Here is a 19133-nt window from a genome sequence, read left to right on the forward strand (position 1 = left end):
GCAGGGTGGAAACTGCCCGTCACTGAACATCTGACATGACAGCTGTGGAGCAAGCTTCTACTGAGTCTCTGACAGATTCTACTGTGTTTTCTTATCATCTTATCAATGCAGCTCTCATCTATATGACTATATTCTGGTCTAACATGTCCACAAATCTGCTGGTTCAGCTTTGTCCTGATCTTACAGTTCACAAATGGTCAAATCTTAATTGTACTTGTAGATTTTTAACAACAACCCCCTTTTCGCATCAGATCTAATTCAGAACCACTGCTCAAACCTCAGCCTTAAGTTTCAGTGTACGAACTCAGACATGATGGATTATTCAGTCAGGTAAAAAGGGGCTGGTTCACCACGTGCTGAAAACGTTTTTCCTTTTTCCCCCCATGGACCATTGACACTTACACTCTCGCTGATCCTTGCTATAGATGGATATGTATCTTCTAAATTTTAGAAAATAATGAAAAATGCCCATCACAGTTTTGTCCAAGGTGACGTATTGTAAGACACTTGTAAGACTTTTCACTCAAAATTTACAGTAATTAATTGTACTGTATTTAAGTACTGTAGTTCTTACAGTTTCTTACTGTGTTTTAGAATTACAGTGTATTACTAGATATACATTTGCAGTTCTTTACTGTATTCTTGTAAATTTACAACATAATACTGGTCAAAGTTTTGTCAGTAAATTATTGTATATTTACAGTGTAAATATAACATGTAACTGTATTTGTATCTACAGTATGCATTTTGTCTTTAGAATGTTACTACTACTATTAATGATGATAATAATAATAATAATAATAATAATGATAATATTAATAATAATAATGCGGGGGGCGCCCCAGTATGAGAACATCTGGGAAGATGAATAAAAAGTGATGTTAAAATCATCTAAACATCAGCTTTAATACACTCGTTAATACACTCCTAAAGACTTGGTGCTCTCACCTTGACTCTTGCACTCTGATCTCCTCCACCGGCACCTTCCAGTTGGGGCTGAGAACTAGGCCCTACTTTCAGTCCTGACACATTCCAGGTACCTTGTCAGTAACATGAATTACCATTGTTTCCCATACTAGAAGAACTAATGATGTTTGGACTCTGCACAGTTTCACCTGTCCTCGTGAGTTGCGAACTGTCTTTTTAAAATAATCTGTGCTTTGAAAATTTCTGCAAAAAAAAAAACATACATGATTGGGAAACTTTTCACGTAGCTGGGTGTGCTTGGGTGTAAAAGAGATAATATTCACTTGTTGGAATAGCTGCAAAATCATGTGCGTTCGTATTCTTCTTCTTTGGCAATTTCGGATGGCTCTGCCTGATGCATGGATTATGATACAGTGCCACTACATTGCCTGGTGGCGTACAGCCGCAATTGCAGTTACAAATGTCAAATCCACCAAGTACCGTAAAACAAGTAAGCCTACTAGAATTTTGTGAGGAGGCGGGGGTGGCACAAAATTTGATGGAGGCGGCCGTCTTGCAATTCTCTATGCAGAAAAAACCCTGTCATAGCTTGCTTTTGTGCCACACAGGATAAATGTCAATACAGGTTCTGAAAAACAATGTAGAACAAAGAAATATTATTCTTTCAGGTGACGTCAATCTCTGAATGCAACATATCAAGCATAGAGGGCAAAGATCTTGGAATATCTCTCACAATTAGTTCTGTTTCACAGTCATGATTACAGACTTTATAATGAAACATTTTGGAAAATGAAATGAAAACCAGAGCAGAAATTATGTAGTCACAAAATCTTACTTGGTGACATCCGCAACATTATTTATTATACATATATACATATTTACATATACAGTGAACCCTCGTTTTTCGCGGGGGTTACGTTCCAAAAAGAGCCCGTGATAGGCGAAATCCGTGAAGTCGTAACCTTTATTTTTTTTTTACAATTATTATACAATGAAATACTCTATAATACATTGAAACCAAAGAACAAAACCTTTTTACAGGCCCAAGCATTTGTTTAACAAATAAAAGTACTGTATAAACATTTTTTTACAAATAACTACTGTACTGTAAAATAATAATTTTAATCATCAATACGAACTGAAGGCTTCAAATTGCGGAGATCAGCACCGCCCCACCGCGACCCGAGTAATTGGATTAGAACGGGAGAAAAATGAAAAATGATTATGAAAAAAATATAAAGTACAGTAGGACAAATTGTGACTCGCGCGTATTTCACTGCTCTTCTGACTGTGCCGCTGCATCCTGACTCCAGCGTTTTTTTCTTCTAAAGCCCGTGGTGCAGGTGTGTTTAATATAGTCAGCGATAGTTAGCATCTTCCTCTGCCTTTTCGGCCCGACTGCAAGTGCCTTTGTCGGTGCAGAACGTTTTGTCGACATTATGGGTTTTAGAGAATATTTGCAAACTTAAATTTGGCAAGGTGTTTTACGTACATGTACATATTAAACCGTAACGTTATTGACACACAGGTAGAGAAGAAGCGGGGAGACTGTTTAGCCAATCAGAATGCAGAACACAATGCACAATGCAAATCCGTGAAGCAGCGAGAACGTGAAAGGTGAACCGCGTTATAGCGAGGGTTCACTGTATATACATATATAAAACATGCTGCAGTATAAGCAATCGATAAATGAACTAACAAAGAGAACTACAGTGATTTTTTTGTCCCTAACTTTATGAGTTGATAAATTATTCCTTGGCAGTTTTTGAAACATGGTCTTTGAAATTGCAACTCAAACTTTTAAGACAAATAAGACAGCTTTAGTGTCTTTTCAAACAATGTCTCTCTTTATTAAGCTTGTGAAAACCCAACATGCAAATAAACCAAAATTTCAGTCATTTAAAAAAGATCTCGAACAAGTGTTGTAGTCTGCGTGAACATTAAACACTGAATGCAAATAAACAAGAAATATTATCAAAAACTAGAAAATTCCAGGGAAATTTTGAGTGCCACGGGGGCTATGAGTACATGATTTATTTCCAGTGTTCAAAAGTCACCCAGATCATATTCTGGTTTTGAGAAATGTCTTGATATAAAAGACTCTGATATAAAACAATGTCACATCCCTCCACCATGTATTATGTGGGAAATATCTCATATTATGTGTTGTTTTGTAATAAAACAAGAGGCATCATGTCTTCAAACGGGCATTTAAAGGGTTAAAATCCTGAAAACGAATAAACATTTGGTAGGTTTGAGCAGAACTGAAGTGGTTTAAGAGATGTATGCAAAAAAAAAAGCAGAAAAATATATTATATATTGATATATGATGATTTTATATCATTTTCTTTGTGTGTCCTTTTTTGGACGCGAGGACCCCCAGAGGGTACAAAATGTGTTACCAGTGTATAATAGACCTGTAACAGTAACTGACATTAGATTTTAAAAATATGTCAAAAAAGACACTTTCTTGCAGAAATCCATACCTTCAGCTGTAACACAGCCAAAATGATCAGCAAATCAAAAAAGAAAAGTGAAGAAAATGTCCAAAAAAGGACAGAGGGACCCCTGAGGGTTAATAAATCCCATGAACCGCTATTCAAATTACCACTATTATGTTTTTTTCTGTGCTAAATTTAACATTACTGGGGAGGAGAGCAACGCGCCTAGAAGTGACAGCGAGAGAGGGCTAGTAGCTTCTCCTCTCCTCTGTCTCAGCGGAGACCGTCACAACTTCATTCACTCTTTTAACAAAAAAAAAAAAAAGCAACGAAGGAAGCAGTAAATGGACTTACATATTTAAGACCTAACTAAATGTAATTTAAGACCTAACATGCGGCTAATGTAAAGCTAGCAGAGCTTGGAGAGTTGGTTATCTGGTTGCTAGGCGCACGCACACATGCACACAGGTCAGGAGCTGCCGTTGCCATGGCAATGTGAAAATCTGCCCAGAATTTGGCTTCTACATGGCTTCAAAACAACTGCAAATTATGAGAAAACCGTTACTTCTTTTCAAAAACTGAAAAGACCGTGCCAGACACTGAAGCCAGAAGTTTCTACAGTCTCTATTTTATTCAGATATTCCTTAAAATGAGTGCGTAAGCTCAGTGCGAAGACAGAGAGAGATTCTTTTGAAAAAAAAAGACGATTACATTAGGTGTCAATGAGAGTGAGACAGGTATTGCTGCCGGACTCGGCACCCCCGTTTAAATTTTGTGCAGACCCTGCCTGTCAAAGTTACATTTTATGAATCCCAACAACTATATCTACATTTTCAGAAAGAATTATTTGTCTCCTTTTTACGGTTTGGCCGCAAGCTCGAGTTAAAAATAAAAATAAAGGTTATTTTTTACTGCTTCACGCACTCTAGCCAGCTGACGCTTTCACTCTAACTTTGAAGAAAAGGTGATTTGCACTCCTCCTTTGAGTGCTCATAGTTTGAAAAGTTTACATGTTATGTAAAAACAGTTCCTGTCTTTTTGAGAGAGCAGAAGTTTTCCTCCGTTTTATAGTTTGAATCACATTTCTACATGCAGGTATGAGAGAGCTGGGTGACTCAGAAAAAAGGTGCAATTTTGTCGAAAAAGGGTGGATTTCTAAAGAAAATTCCAATGCATTTCTAATCCATTATTTATTCCCAGTTTTTTGGGAATAACTTTGGGGAAAATTTGAATTTTAACACCAAAAGTCATAGCACCCCTTGCGGGATCAAGACGCACGTTTTGATGTATATATTACCGGGGTTTTCTCAAAGCTGCGGGACGAGTTACGCGCCGAAATTTGGCGGAAGAATAATAAACCCGAAACAGAATAATATTAATAGATGCCAACAGTTAACTTGATTATTAGTGCCTCGGGGCACTCCTCTCAGCTATTCTAGCTGTAGAGGAGTGCCTCGGAGCTGAGCACCCGTGGCACTAATAATCAAGTTCACTGTTGTACTGTATGTGTGTATTTATAAGGACTGTATGAGGGAGCAGCTTAAGGGGGGGAATGAGTGGACAAGTGAACTGAAAAAAGAGTGTAGCTAAGACACTAACAGTTTGTGTGATTGAGTGTGTGAACTGACTTATGTAGAGTACACTCAAAGTCCTTAATTTCTTTAGTAGACTGGAGACACAATGGTTGACTGATGCCATCTTTTTCTGAGTGACCTTCCACATTTTCCAAGACTTTGACCCGTCCAGCCTTAGTGCCTCTGTCAGGATTTATCCTGATGAATGGCCTGAAAAACGAGTGTGTATTCAGGTGTGTCACAGCCTGCCATGCCTCTCAGTGTTTTTCGACTCACCCTGCCTCTGTCTCACTCTCAACTCTGCCACACCTTCTAATCAGCCTCACTGTCCTCACCTGTTGCCCCCAGCTGCACTCCATCTCCAATCAGGCCAGTATATATTCATCCCTGGTTCACTCACACATTGCCAGATTGTTCTTAGTATCCATGCAAGACTTTCCAGCGGTCATCTCATGACTGACTTCCTGTTATCAACTCTGCTTGTTCCCTGACCATCCTGCCTCGTCTCTACCCTGGTAAACGCCTCAGCCTTCTGTCCCGGACCACGAGTTCTGCCTGTACACTTTCTGGTCCCTGTCTGCCTGTCCTTGTGGCTGTTTGGCGTTCTCCGGCTCCAACGTCGCAACGTTAGTTCCTCCCTGCTGGTTTCCTGATCCTTAGTCTGGCTTTGATTACCCGCGTGTCTGCTGGTTCATAATTAAAGGTCATTACCAATCGTACCTGCGGTGTGTGGAGCTGGATATGGGTTCTACCAATATCTGTTACAGCATGGGGAAATAGAAACATGTACTTTCATGGTGCAGGTTAAGTAAAAGTTTGTTTCGCCTTGATTAGTGTCCGAAAAGCTTCCTTAACATGCTCTAGTAATCAGATGTTTTACGCAGCTTGTATGTAACCTGTGAGACGAAACACAAGGTCAACATGATCAAAGCTGCTGTGAGCACACAGTACCAGTTGAAGGATGTAAGCATCTAACCTTTTGACTTAATTCCAGTGTGCTTGCAGTGTCATCTTTGGACTGAAGTTTGAAGCTGTAATGAGTAGAAAAGACTGCAACGAGCGTGGTCAGCTGGCTGGGTGACTTCACAAAGAACATGCCCCTCAATGCTGATCATGAAGTGGTGAATACAGCTTCCTGGTGTTTCACCTGAAATTTGACAAATAAGAGCAGTTACATTGTCACACTGCAAGTGGTATGTACCAGGGAAACTGAAATCCTTCTACCCATTGACAGATGAGTCCTGTTCTTTTTGATATATACATTATAAGGTGTTGTGATATAGAGCTGAACATTATGTCTGCTCTGTTGATTGTGATAATAGTGGAAGTAACAAATGATGACAGTTTAGCTAGTTGGCTTACTTTAGCAAACAAGCTCCCTGTCAATTCAGTACTGACAGTAACTTTATCTAAATAAAATCAGCAGCTCCTTTGGAGCTGTTCACTTAGCAGATGCTAACATGAAGTAAGGTTAAGATTAAACTCACCCTGTAGTTTGGAGGATCAGGATCAGAGTCCAGCTCCTTTCTCTGTCACATGGTGAAACGGGTGACAGAAAGTTACCATTCCAGTGTTACCAACGTTTTCAGATCACAACAGAAGGATTTTTTCCAGTTTAGCAACTGTACAGAGCTGTACTTCGAAGTAGCTAACGTTAGCTGAAAGTAAACACTGTTTGCTTGTGTTTGTGTCAGTGCAGACTCTGATCTCAAATTACTTTAAACTTAATTCAAGTCAAATGTGCTCTAAATTCACTCTGAATTTTCATTTCAGCAAAAATAATCCTAAACATAAAGATAAATCAGGAAGAGATATGTCTTAAAGACTAACATTACAAGTAAAACAACTTGTCTTATTTGATGGCATTCTACTAGATAATCAATACAACTTGATTGGAAATTTGATATTTTGCTGATGCTAACAAGTGTAGCGTACATACGTGGCCTGGCATCAGTCACAAGCCATTAAGGAAGTTCATTATAAGGACATGCAGAGTTACGGACCCACAATTGACACTTTGTGACTCTTTCCACCATCAAACTATCAGATTGATAGGAAACAGAGACAAAGGACCCCTCTTCCACAAACAGACCATGCTGTTAGCATGGCCGAACGACACAGAACCAGACCAAAGGTCAAAGGGTCAGCTCCAGAGGATCAACCAATGGACACCAGACAACTGGAGAATATAGGCAAAATCTCCAGTTTGTAACAATAAGACTGTCTAATGATATTTGATTGTTTCTTGTATAGGACAAGTAACAACAAAAGGACTGATTTACACTAAGGTGTGAATCCTGGCCTGTCTGTGCCATGCATGAACACACACACACACACACACCAACCTCCCTTCCTCTGTCCCTCTCTAGATAAAAGTCACTACAACCCACATTCCAATCCTGGGTAGTGACCAGCAGGACACTCTTCACAGACACAGATCAAAGGATGAATGTAAAATTAAATATCTAACTGTTCTGTAACTCATGAGATGTTCCTATGCAATAGTTCAACCCCAAACTTCTATCCCATAGAATGTTTGAAATGTAATGTAGATTTTAAGACAATGTCCTTCATGTGACCATACTGTCAGCATCCTTCACACAAGGTAACACACTACATGACATCCAGAATGTGCATATTATTATTATTACAGTCGAAGAACTGCTGCGTAATCCATATGTATAGACCATTAGCTTTGGAAAATGTTTATATTGTTGTTTGATCAATTAACCACTTGTATCATAATTAATTCCAGGTTTGAAGGATGTAATATGAAATCAACACTCCTATTACTCCTCTGTGCTATTATTAGTGCAAGTAGTTTTATGTTATTTCATTTAATGTTTTGTGGTCATGGTGGAAGAAGGATGTGCGAGTTTATAAGTAAACTCTAGATTAAAATGATTCTAAAGTTCAGTGGAAAATTACTCTCTTCTCCAAGTGGAAACATAGGAGAAGATGGGTGACGCCCATGAAACATGTGCCAGCCCCCAGGGGATAAAACAGTTGTGAACAATTCACACATTGCCAAAAGCCAAAAGCCTAAGCCAATTCCAGGCCTAGGCCTAAATCAGGTCAGAAGCCAATGCCGGACAGAAGCCCCGAAAATCTGTTCAGAATCCAGAAACCAGAAGAGAAAGAAAAGTCAGAGAAACCCAGAGGACAAGAAGATGCGCGAAGTGAGAAACGATGCAGAAATTAGAAGCTGAGATCTTTGCTCAAAGCTCAGAGTCCCGGCTCTGTAGCCATGTAAACTCTTAGCTCTAAGCTGCTCACCACAAACTTAGTCATTTTTGCACTTTTCGCGTCTTTTAGTTTTCTTTGCCACAAGCATGATTTTTGTCTACATGTGCGATCTTTTATTTTTATAAGCCAAGTCAAGACCAACTGAACCTAAGCAACAGAAGTGCCTCAGAGTAATTTTGTAACTTTTAATCATCATCAAGTTTTCCTTTTTGAAGAATTTGACAACTTTAGAGTCATCTGGTCAACGCCAGTCTCCTCTAAAGTTATCTAACCAAAGTGAAGAGCATTAGAGTTTATTTCGCATCAACCCGCAAGAGACAACAGCAGATAACACCTCTGCACGACCGCCTGCAGAGAAGCCGAGCAGAAATCAAGAGTGTCCGAGACAGAAAGTCTCCTGGCAAACTCCACCAGAGCTGAACCACTGAGACACCGGCAGAATCCGTCATCCTGATAACGGGACACGGCCTCCAGGAGAATCCACCTAGATCCCGCGTCTCCAGGGTTACCACGGCAACCACAGCCACCTGGGTTCCAGCCGAGGGTCTCCAGCTACAGCGCAACTCACAGTAGGCCAGTCTTAACACTCTGCTCATGACTGGGTTGATGTCGAAATATAGCAATATTTAATCATCAAACCTAATTCATAGATGTAGTATCATTAGCTGTATAGTCATAGTGTATAGCCATAACATATTCTCTCCCACCATTGCCAACTCATCACACTGCTCATTTCATTATTATTTTCATCTTTATGATTATTACACCTTGCATTTACTCTGTAGATAGTAGTTTAGTTAAATAAACACCTTTATTTACACCCAGTTGTTGTCCTGTTGTATTGTTTTGACGTAGAGACTGGAGATCCATTGAATCGAGAAGTCATGGCTTCCGATATGAGATTGATCAATTTGGCAATGAAGTAATTCATTGTTGTCCTCCTAGAGGACTGGTGCCCCATTTCAAGGAGAGTAAATCCTAAAATATGGCTTAACGCTACACAAGCAAGGCCAAAAGGCACTCACCTATTCATTTGAAGGATGAAGAAGGATGAAAAAAATCAAACTGCATTGTGCAGTCAAAGGTGTCTCACTCTGTTTTCCCAAAATGCATTAAACAAAAAACAAAAAAACACTGTAAATTACTGTTGTCCTCCAAGCAATAATACTGTAAAATACTTTTATAAACAATTTCAGAGAAAATATTTTGCAATAATTTACTGCATTTAAAGATAACAGGATTACACTGTTTACATTTTCCTGTAAATTTACAGCAATTTGTTAGTGTATCTAATGTCACCTGTTTATTTTACTCACAGGTTCTAGTGGTAGCTGTTCTCATAGCTCCGCAAACTTATTGAATCATGAGTTTCAGAGCAGCAGAGAAGATACTCTATAACTGAATTTATGAACTTTGCAAGTGTCTTTTACTTGTTTTCCTTGATCCTCCCTTCTTTTTCCAGCCCTGATGTCCTCATGCAGTGACGTTGTCAGTTATGAATGAGTTATTCATTATTCACTAGGTACATGGAGCCTTTTGTATGACGATAAACAAAAAAGAAAATATGAAGCTCATGTCTCGTGACATCCGTCATTGGTCAGACGGCTCAGGCCTGGGGGAGGATCAGGTCTCACCCAACTACCTGTAATATATTTGTGTACGCTGAGTCTGATTGAAGCCACTAGCAGAATATGTAATAAGCTTCAGCTCTTCTCTTCAAACCTTCTGGACATACACTACTACTTTTACTTTTTAAATGTGTGTGATTCTCCTGTAAATTTCATCTTCTGTTACTGTTTTGTTTGCACCATGCTCCATCTGGCTCCCAGGTTTGAAACCCCCACACTGCCCCTGGTCTGCCTGCAGCTCTGCCTGCCCCTCAGGCAGAGCAGCTTCACTTCCAACAAGCTCCATCATATCTAACCTTTGTCAAGCACCACTGACCTAATACATCAAACTAACCATCTGTTTGTTTTGACTGCTACATCTCTGTATTGTTGGTTGTGATGAAGATCTCCACTGATAGAGATTAAGCCTTATGGACCACACCCTCACCACAGCACTCAGCTGTGTCTCAGTTCCTGTTTTTCCCAGTTTTGCCTGAAGAAAAAACAAACCTTTATCTCAGCTCCTGATCCAACCAGTTCCACAGCCAACAACAGACAGTCTCTGCTGTCTGTCAGAGAGCATGCTCTGTTCTACAGGATCTATGTCAGCATGTTCACTAAGTGACAGTTTCTTGTCAGTTCTTTTTTTATGTCTGTTTCTGAGACAGAGGAAGTTCAAATGCTCCTGTTACTCTCCCTTTTGTTTCTGTCCACAGATGATGAGGATCTCTACGTCCAACAAGCTATTGTCTTCATTGAGGACGCCATACAGGTAAGTGCAATTAATTTCCTTATTCAGTGCTTTATTACATGACACATCGACTACTGTAAGACCTGCCTCTGTCCACAGTACAGAGAGTGTTTTTGGATCACACCAGCTTTAGCTTCTCTCGGGTGGCTCCCTCTCGCTTTTAGAACTTATTTCAAAATGTAGGTTCAGACAAACAAAGCATCACATTGGCAGGAACCTGTACACTTAGAGAAGAAGAGCAGGGACTTCTGGCTGAGTGAGGGTGATGGCTGAGTCAGCTGGTTTCAGGCTGGCTCTGTTCTCTTCTCTCATCCTCTCTGCTCACATATACAGTATTTTTTTTTAAGTTATTTTTTGGGGCTTTTTGTGCCTTTATTGATAGAGCAGTGGAGAGAGACAGGAAATGGGGAGGCAGAGAGAGGGGGAATGACATGCAGCAAAGTCTGTCCGATGCAGGACTCGAACCAGGGGCCAACTGCAGCGAGGACTGTAGCCTCTGTATATGGGGCGGATGCTCAACCAACTGAGCTATACGACACCCCACATATACAGTATTTTAATATATCTCAATTCACAGTAAAGCTGTTCTCATTGACGGATTTTGCTGTTTCTGTTGTCATGACAATGGAACAAGTTTGAAACAGTGACTGAAACGTGGTCCATTAGGACTACATGTTATCAAGCTGTCACTTCAAGCTGCTGCTAAAATTCTGATATTATAACCACAACGTCATCTGACAACATCACCAAATGCATCAGTTAAAGACAAAGACTGAGATGTGATTTTAGCTGGGTTTACTTTTAACACGATCACTCCACAGAGAAAGTTAGAAGATCAGTCACGTCAGCTGACGTATAGTCAGCAACTAGAGGTGTGTCTGAGGAGGGAAAGCTTTACCTTGTGCTGTAGACTGTACTGGAGACTCTCTTCTGTGGAAAATTGCTGAGGTTTGTCCAGAATGTCTCTAGCTTTGTCACAGTGCTTTTAAAAAAAAAAAAAAAAAAATTTGGTAAAGGACTCTGGAAAGCGACAAAGATGCAACACACACTTGTTCACATTGAATCATTTTGAAAGAGCAACAATCATTGAAGAAACTCCAAAACTAGGCTTGCCAACCAATGGTGTAACTCCATCACTCACTCACTCACTCACTCACTCACTCAGTCAGGCACATTTGTGTTTATACGGCTGGTCCAACTAAAAAGTCTGTGTTTCTGTTCAGTATCAGTTGCGATTAAGTCACAGTGTGACAGTGACACACAATTCTAGACTCATATGAGTTTCATCCAGTGAGCTTTACAGATTTTAAATTTGGGAAAAAGACATCATTGGTAGCAGATTTTAACTCGGTGTTCAAAATGGATATCAGGAGGAAAAAAGTCAGATTGGTGAATCTGGAACAGCCTCACTCAGAGTCTCAATGTGCCAGTGTACATTTTAAACAAACTAAGACGATGCAGTGATCTACCTACTGCACACATCACTGCTACACCTGGAGGACAGTGAGAGCACTGTGAGGGTCATGTTTTTTGACTTTTTGAGTGCTTTCAACACGATCCTGCCGCCACTGCTCAGAGTGAAGTTGGAAAGTGTGGGAGTGGACCATTACCTGGCTGCATGGATGATTGACTACCTCACCAACAGACCACAGTACGTGAGGCTTCGTCACAGTGTGTCTGATGTGGTGCTCTGCAGTACAGGTGCCCCCCAGGGTATGGTGCTCTCCCCTTTTCTCTTCACCCTGTACACCTCGGACTTCACACACAACACCACACACTGCCACGTCCAGAAGTTCTCTGACGACACAGCCATTGTTGGGTGTGTTTCGGAGGGAAATGAACTGGAATACAGGACAGTCATCAGGGACTTTGTCAGGTGGTGCAAGATCAACCAGCTTCAGCTTAATGCCAGCAAAACAAAGGAGATGAGTGTGAACCCCAGGCGAAAGACATCCCACTTCACACCAGTGAACATCCAGAAATCCTGTAGTAATAAAGTTTATATTTGCTTACAGTATCGGTCCATCAACCACCGAGTGGACGCCAGCTCACTCCGCCTGTACCGATGGTACTACTCCAGGATCTGCCAGTGGTAAGTTCACACCTTCTAACTCCTGCTCAGGTCATGTATGAATTAAAATGTTTGTGTCACATGTGTGCAGGGACAGAGACTGGAGAGCTGCTGATCCTTGCATACAGTGGCCTCTCTCACAGAGAATATCACAGGGGTAGTGCAGTGTCAGAGTCCTGTCATGGCTTACTGAGTGAAATGAATAAACCACAGCCATCATTAATGGTCCTATTATGACCAGTCAAATGTCTGCTCTGAGAAAGGTCACTTCACTGAATGCAGAGATTTGTAGTGTTAAACATCATAGAGGAAAGAATCTGTCCTTACCAGCCAAAAACTGTCAGAATGAACCAAACCTGTTCCTTAAGTGCTTTGAGGAATAGATGTGAAGGAATTTTGTCAACTTTCAACATTATTTGGGAAATGAATCCAGTCTCTGTAAGGTAATTTAAGGTCAGGTCAGGTAAGGTATTCAATTATTAGCCGCTATTAGGAGTAATCCATCTCCTCTCTACTGAGAGTCAGTACAGAACTGTTCATGGAGAACTCACAGTCTCACTCTGAGGTTTTTAGTCCCAGGTTAACTGTCAGAGTACTTGGAGGGATTCTGCAAACAAACTCACTTCTAAACAGTAATTTTACTGGATTCCAACTAGGTTCTTAATTTCACCATATGAAAAGGTACAGATTCACATATCAGTGTGTATTTGGAATATGATACTGTTGGTCAAAATGCTAAAGGCCACAAGGAAAAATGATTAATTGAATTTGTGCAAAATTATAATGACAGACATGATTGGTGCAGAAAAACAGGTTCTGGATCAGATTATGAGAATAAGAATTGTATCATATGAGATATAAGCCATAGAAATTTGATTGGCTTTTATTTTTGTGATTGACTCATAAGTGATTGATACACATGGTGTTGTCAAGGTGTAACACTCAGGTCAACAGGCAGGAGAGGCTGGTGCAGCGACAGGAATATGATCCCTCACTGGCTTCCCACCCACCAAAACTACCAAAATGCCTTTTTACACTGATGTTTTGACACATCACAGCAGGAGTAGCCCAGATGTAGTCTATAATATTAATAATGGTGGCATTACGTTAGGTTTAGCAGGTCCTTGGTTTTGGGTCATACTGGAGCACTTTAAAATCTAAAACTGTATCTGTACATGTTGTGAAAGGGATAGATCAACATTTTGTGGAATAGACTGGCTTTCATCCCAAGAGTTATATGAGACACCCAATATCACTTTGTATTTGTCCATTACAAATGAAACAAGAGTCAAAAGGCAGTTAGCTTACCTTAGCATAAAGACTGGAAGCAGGGGGAAACAATTAGCCTGGCTCTGTCCAAAGGTGAAAGTAAATAATTTGCTGAACAAACACTGCTTTTATGGAGAGTTGCATGATAGAAGCCGTGACTGGTGAACTGGTACCTCTACAGTTTGCTTGGCCACCTCATGCTGATGACAGTATATATTCATCAGTGAGATTTGCAGAACCAATTTCATGTCTTCATGCTAAGCTAGGCTAAATGGATGCTCTCTTACTTTATATTTAGTGCTCAGATATGAGAATTATGTTAATCTGTTTACCTCTCTCTAAACAAATAAATGCATTTCCCAAAATGTCAGATTGTTCCTTTACTTACTTGAGGATGATAGTGATGATAAAGCACACACACTAAATCCTGCTGTCCATCTCACCTGTCCTTCCTTTCCTGTCTCAGGGGCTTGGGCCTGACCATCACTGTGGTGTTGTTGCTGGCCTTTGTGGAGCGCCCGTCCTCCCTGTCAGTCTCCTCAGACCCTCGGCATAGATCCACGCCCTGGGAGCCTCCCTGCGGCTTCACCGAGAGCATTGAGATTGTCTGCCTCATGATCTTCTGTCTGGACCTTGCTGTTAAGGTGAACACAGCTAGAGTGGCAGCTGCCTGGTTGCGACACATTATATTTTCATATTGTTTGTAGTTATTTGTTCTAGTGGTAGTTTTTATACTTATTAGGGCCCGAGCATTAAAGTGACATTCTTCAATCGGTCCCAAATTTCACATGTTTGATGATTGTCTCACACTGAAGTGCCACCTACTGAAAACAGGAAGTACCTCTTGAGTGACAATCATCATTTATTTACATTTCATCAATGGGTCTACACTTGATATACAAGAACTTAATTTCTGCTTGATGCGTTGTCTCTGGCTTCACACAGTGGACACAATTAAGAATGCATATAAAAATGCAGTACATCTTCTCTGCTGCCACACGGACTGTGCAGAAAATCTTAAGCCCTGGGCGTGGTGTCTGGCGGTCACTAAGATGCTTATCTGTTTTAACCAGCCTGCTGCAAGCCATTCCGAGGAGCGCCGGAGTGCGAGGGCCTGCTCAACGCTGCTTGCATCTTTAATTTCCTGCTTGTTTTTCTATTTGAACCATCGCTTCACTCTGTCTGTTTTGCCCTCAGAGTTACCTGATTGGCTGGGATGAATTCAGGAAGAGCAAATGGCTGATTGGCTACACTGTGGTCATCTCAGTCTCCATCATTGACTGGGTGTTGTCTGTCAGCATGGTGTGTGACGAGGTGAGGCGTGCTCAGGTGTTACTTAATCAAACAGCAATGTTCAGTAGGCTTGAGCTGATAATATTGGATATTGCTGTATTTCCTACTAAATGAGATATTCATAATATTGAAAAAGATCTTGTTTGTTTTTATTTTTGTTTTTTTGCAGAAACTGAGAGTGCGGCGACTCTTGCGACCGTTCTTCCTCCTACAGAACTCCTCACTGATGAAAAAGACACTGAAGTGCATCAAGAGGACTCTGCCAGAGATTGCCAGGTATCTGACTCTTCTACACTGACAGGCCTGTCTGAGATCTTTATTGCCTCATTCCTGGTTATGGTTATGTTACATAATTCAAACAGTGAGTGTGTCTCTGAGTCTCTGTGGCCATAAGTGACAGTTACAGAATAAAGGTATATGCCAAGTGTAATATAATGTAAAAATAGCACAGGTCAGTAACAATCTTGGTTAAGCTACTTAAGTACTTAAGTATTCATTACTTATGACTGCTTGAAAAGATAATTGCGTTATATTATTAATTATACATTAGTATAAAGTATATAAAGTATTTAGCTGCATTAGCCATTATTGCTGTGGGGAGCAGTAATGCTGGCAGGTTTATATTTCATAGTATGCACAAGAACTGCCTGTCAGCTTGTAGGCCACCTTTTAGGTTTCCCCACACACAGAAAAAGAGAGATTAATTTGTGTATTTTAGCTCTAAAGTTATGAAAAAAATGTGTAGTAAAAGTAATCATGAAGCAACTCATTTTTTCGATTTCCTCATTTAGCATCATCATCATCATAACAACATGTTGCCTAACTGACTATTAAAGACAGTAATAGCACATCATCAAGACCAAACCAAGCTGTTACAATAAACAATCAAAAAACCACGAGACAATAAAATTAAATAGTATTCCTGCCTGTTTGAAGTCCGCGCTAGATCTGCTCTTACATCAAACTCTTACAAAACAGCCTTCACATGAAATCCAATGTCATGATGTATGTTCAGCAGTGCTCCACATCTGCACTGTCAACATTGCATCAAAGCACCAGACTCCTCCTTTATCTCTTGCTCTCCTCTTGAATCTTGACTCAGAACATAGTGACGATGCAGCCGAAAAATGTGTTGTCACAAATATTATTTTTGAGATATGATGTAGAAAAAAACAAAAAAATTATAGCCGCAAGCACAGCCTTTTGCAAAGATATTTTTGTTGATGGTAGCCATGTTTTTCAACCGATCTTGATCATTTATAAAGGAAATTTGTATTTTTGTCTCATAAGGCTGTATACCAAATTTGGTGTTGCTGATATCAAAATTCATAAAGTTTTATTCATCTTACTCTTTTACAAATTATCAAAATTATCAAAAAATCTATCCAGACGCTAGGAATGCGCGTTATAAACGATATATGATATAAACGATAAAAAAAATGGCCTACGATAGAGATTTGAATTATATCCCCTATCACGATAACGCATGTTGATCACGCAATCACAAGGCATTCTGGGTGTACCTTAATGGCGATTTTACTGCTCCACTGACACTTTTTTTTCCTGATAAAAAATAACCTCACGATCGGAGAGATACACTAAATGATGTTATTCATTCTGTAATGTAGATATAATAAAACCTCAAACTTATGTCTTACTTAATAACATAAAACAAAATTCAATATAGACTGATCTGTTTATTTAAATACATTTATATTTATTTAGATTGTGTTATATATACTTATAACATGTTACAGCCCCAGAGGAAACGCTGTTGTTCAGTCCAGTAAAAACATGGAGCTTAACTTTACATTCAGACAAACTAATGTTGCGGCTGCAGCTGTTAATTTCATCGGTGAAACCAACATTTATCTTCCAAAAGGGATTATATTACCCAACGGTAAATTTCATGCCAGTTCATTAGATCGTTTTGTCCCCGGGATGATGGCGGAGGTTCACCGAGCCGGTGATCATGTCCATAGTCCGGCTGCTTATAAGCAGCTGCTCCCGGTCTGTGGATCCCACATCTCTCATCTCCGAAAACGTCGGACAAAATTTCATTAAATATCCAAAGTGGTTCAAAGAGCTGCAGGTCCGTTCATCGGATCGCTTTCCCTCCGGGATGACGAGGGAGGTAGACCCCGGCTATCATCTTCGTACTCCGGCTGCTAGCTGCTCCCGGTCAGTCTGCAGGTGTTTCGTGTTAACTGGTGCCTTTTTCACATTACATTACGTTACATGAGATGAATGAGTCCTTTGAATGCAATTTAACTTGCATACACGATTAGATATTACTCATTATTAAATAAGACCAGTTTTAAATGTGCAACATTTATGTTTACAGAATACTGTATGATTACAGTGGGGCACAATAAATGTTGTATGTCTACATACTGTGTTCTATGTTTTCTTTTTTAAATATATTTAGCAGTTTAGTTTTCCTCAGGGTCTATGTAACCTGTTCTGAAATTATTCTATTATATAATCTATGTATCGTGATACATATCGTTATCGCAAGAGGCTGCTGTGTATATCGTGATATGGATTTTTGGCCATATCGCCAGACGCACATTAATGGTCTAAGAGGCTTTTTTGTAGAGCACATTGAGCTGGACCTGAATGTCAAATTTCAAGTCAATAAGACAAATGGTGTGAGCCTTATTTGCGCTTATTCTTCTTGGGCCAGTACCACACATGGTTCCAGCTGCCACAGCCACTGATGTGTCTGTGTGTGTCTCAAACACACACACACACACACACACACACACACATACACACACACAGACAGAAAGCTGTTTACAAGTTAGTACTAATAGAGGGAGACAAAATGTTTCCATTTTAGGAGTTCAGCTCCTCCAGTTTAACATTTTGGCATCTAACTTTTCAGTTAGCATTACTAACTAGCTTCCTAATACCTTTTTGATATTTTTTATTATATCTTATTTCAGGCATCAGTGTTTAAAAGAAGACATTAGGTGACTGACAGGTGGACTCAGATGGACATGAATCTGTCCAGGTTGAGTCATGAGTGTTGAGCTGCTTGAGATGAGCAGCTGTGTTATAAAATGTCTAGCTCTTCTTGATCGGTAAAGCAACATCTAATAATACAGTAACCAAGCTTTAAAATCTGTTACTTAGAAACCCAGTTTAACCTGTGTAACCGAGTTTTTTTAAAAGACTCTCATTGAGGATGTCATTAGAAGAAAACATTTAAACAGGAAGTGACAGGAGAAAACACACTCGAAGCAGGAGCTACTCTGTAACCAGTTGGAGTGTATCTTTAATAAAGTTGGAGTGTATCTTTAATAAACAGAGAGTCCACCCCTTCCTGAGTGTTTGTTGTCGTGTCTCTGCAGTGTCATCCTGCTGCTGGCGCTCCACCTCTGCCTCTTCACTATGATCGGCATGTTGCTGTTTGCTAAGACTGAGGTGAGTTCAGGTAATTAAAGACTGTGTGTGTGTGTGTGTGTGTGTGTGTGTGTGTGTGTGTGTGTGTGTGTGTGTCTGTGTCTGTGTCTGTGTGTGTGCGTGTGTGTCATACCAGCTTGTGGACACCTAAAAACACACATTGAAAAATTACTTAAAGGTCCATATTGTATAAAGATGGATGTCCATGTGTTCTTTGATCCTTACACTGAGCCGTCAGGACTTCTATAACTTTGTGATGTATCAAAGCAGTCATCATGCTCAGCTGTGCCTAAAGCCCCGCCGACCTGGACCCACCATCCAACCTTCCAGTCTTTACCTGAAGTCTGCTATATTTTTGGGGGATTTCTGTTAAGGACTGTTTTGTTCGACCTCTCCAAATATCTTTTCAGCACGTGGAGGCAAAAAACTGACTTTCCAGCACAGAAAGAAACACATAACAGATGGGTTAAGAATTTGTCAGACAGGGAACTCACCCAACCTGAGAAGGAGATCCTAGCCAAGGGCTTAAATTTCGCCATGACACCA

At 40.1% G+C, this 19133-nt stretch overlaps 1 protein-coding gene across 2 annotated transcripts in view; it reads left to right on the forward strand.

Moving 5' to 3' along the window:
• Positions 1-19133, forward strand: part of tpcn2 (two pore segment channel 2) — a 47852-nt gene that overhangs the window by 9986 nt on the left and 18733 nt on the right. For both annotated transcript variants that reach the window (XM_056382474.1, XM_056382480.1), the window contains exons 2-7: positions 10512-10567; positions 12562-12638; positions 14353-14530; positions 15084-15200; positions 15349-15455; positions 18536-18608. In XM_056382474.1, coding sequence (XP_056238449.1) covers positions 10512-10567; positions 12562-12638; positions 14353-14530; positions 15084-15200; positions 15349-15455; positions 18536-18608 — 608 coding nt within the window. The remainder of the gene's footprint in view (positions 1-10511; positions 10568-12561; positions 12639-14352; positions 14531-15083; positions 15201-15348; positions 15456-18535; positions 18609-19133) is intronic.

The sequence above is a fragment of the Seriola aureovittata genome, chromosome 1, assembly GCF_021018895.1.
Source record: "Seriola aureovittata isolate HTS-2021-v1 ecotype China chromosome 1, ASM2101889v1, whole genome shotgun sequence".
Lineage (NCBI taxonomy): Eukaryota > Metazoa > Chordata > Actinopteri > Carangiformes > Carangidae > Seriola > Seriola aureovittata.